General features: G+C 51.9%; 1 protein-coding gene across 1 annotated transcript; it reads left to right on the top strand.

The window, feature by feature from the left end:
* Positions 1-243: 243 nt before the first annotated feature.
* Positions 244-1,506, top strand: EMH_0062660 (SAG family member; the record flags this gene model as incomplete). The annotated part of the gene is made up of 4 exons (XM_013498059.1): positions 244-328; positions 623-801; positions 895-1,295; positions 1,392-1,506. The coding sequence occupies 4 exons, from the start codon at positions 244-246 to the stop codon at positions 1,504-1,506; spliced, it is 780 nt and encodes a 259-aa protein (XP_013353513.1).
* Positions 1,507-1,954: the final 448 nt, after the last annotated feature.

Genomic DNA, 1,954 nt, shown 5'->3' with positions numbered 1-1,954 from the left:
CTAAATATCTCCACACAGCTTGTCTTTAATAATAATTTCAATAAATGCCTCACTTGTTGTCCCATTTGGGCTGGTTTTGTGGGGGGGGCAGTACAAGGTCTGTAGCGCACGCTAAGGCCGAAGCCTCAGCGCCGCCGACTCCCCATGGCAGTGTCGCAATCAGGGGGTCATCCACTGCGCAAAGGTCTAACGTACTAAGTGCAAGTAAAACTCAAGTTGACACATTCCACTCGCACAGGCAAAATGGCGCCTCTCATGCTGCTCACATTCGTTAGTGCCTCCCTTTTCCTCTTCGTCGAGGCCAACGATCCTGACGGCGGCGACGCCGGTACGAGCGTCGCAACGACCTACTCCCTGAAACTCGGTGCGTTACGGCATTCCAAGTGTTGAAACAACTTACGGTGCGGAGTCTCCCACATTTCACAATCCAGCGTCCAGTGAAGCGACTCGGGACGCTGTCTCGAATTCGAAGTACTTCTGTTCAGCCCAGGAACGCTACCTCCAGAAAATCGTGGGTATTTCTACTTCGTCTTGCGTTTCTCCGCCTACAGGCAGTGAAGGAGAGTGTCTCACTGAAATCAATGCTGCTCGCGAGGCAGTTGGCTTNTTTCTCCGCCTACAGGCAGTGAAGGAGAGTGTCTCACTGAAATCAATGCTGCTCGCGAGGCAGTTGGCTTCAGCAGTTTCTTGAAGGCCAATGTCGCAGAAGAGGGGAAACACCTGCCAGCTGCATTCGACAACAAAAGTGAAGAGGACTATCACGCTTCAGCATGGAAGCCCGTTTGCGAATTCTTGCTTCCAGTATGTTATCCAGTCTTATGATTGTCTCTATCTTTGGCAGCTTGCAGCCTTTGTGGATTATCACCAAACACCTTGCTGTCATGCTGTCTTCAGAAGACCAGCGACGAATCAGAGCCCGTCGTTGTCGCTACAATTGATAGGTTCGCAAGCGGAACATACGCATTCAAGGCCCTAGAGTCCGAAACCCCCAGATGCAGTGACATAGTGGAAGAATGGAAGACAGCCTACAATAACTTCAACGGATTACCGCCACCATACAGCGAACAAGAGCAAGCGTACAGCAGTCAAGAGAATGTTTCTTTTGTGGCCATGCACAACCCCTCTTCCGACGCTACTGCAGACTGCCGAGTCGTCACCTGCACCAGAAAGACTACAACTCAGCAGCAAAACAGAGAAAAGACAGGAACAACCGCAACTGAAGCAAATGGATATGCTCTGATATGCATGACAACGCCTGACGTGCTTCCCGTAGACGGAAGCAAAGCTCCATTTACGTGAGCCTTTGCTCCACAGAAAAACTATTGCTGGTTCTGCCTCCCTTGTGCACTCTTGCATGGCTACTCTCTGCTCTGTCGATGTGCGCTGCGCAGGGAAGGGCAGTGGGGGCAGATCGTCACCGCCTTCGAAGGCTCTGCCCCGGCTGTCTTGCCCAGTCTCCTCAGCCTTACTGCAGCAGCGCTCGCAGTTGCTTTATCGGTGCTATGAGAAGCAGAATATTGTTTGCGAGTCCTATCTACTCGTCAGAGATGCTCCCTTGTCTAAACAGGCGCCCGAACGTGGAGAGGAGCATAACAAGTCGCAATGCCTCGATCAACGTGCTGCGGGCTGTTGCGCCTAGCTGAGGTGACGGAAACCCTCCCATCACCTTCAGAAGATCGGAAGGGGCGAGAGTTGCAGTCCGTACTTCTTCGTAGGCGCAGGCGGCTCTCACCTGACACGGGCATGAATGACTCTCAAATAACTTGACTACGCAGCAGATGCCCAAGGCGGGTGGGAATTCGCTGGAACACCTAGCAACCAATAGCGCGAGGGGCATTGAAATACACAAGATGAGTTCCGGTGGGATTAATGTGCCTTTACGAGCCTTCTCACCATTTTTTCAAGTGGTTGGATCATTCATTGACTCATAGCGTCTGTGCATTCAACAGCATGC

This window comes from Eimeria mitis, genomic scaffold (assembly GCF_000499745.2).
Source record: "Eimeria mitis Houghton genomic scaffold, Emh_scaff3148, whole genome shotgun sequence".
Classification (NCBI taxonomy): Eukaryota; Apicomplexa; class Conoidasida; order Eucoccidiorida; family Eimeriidae; genus Eimeria; species Eimeria mitis.
This window is presented reverse-complemented; position numbering and strand designations above follow the sequence as displayed.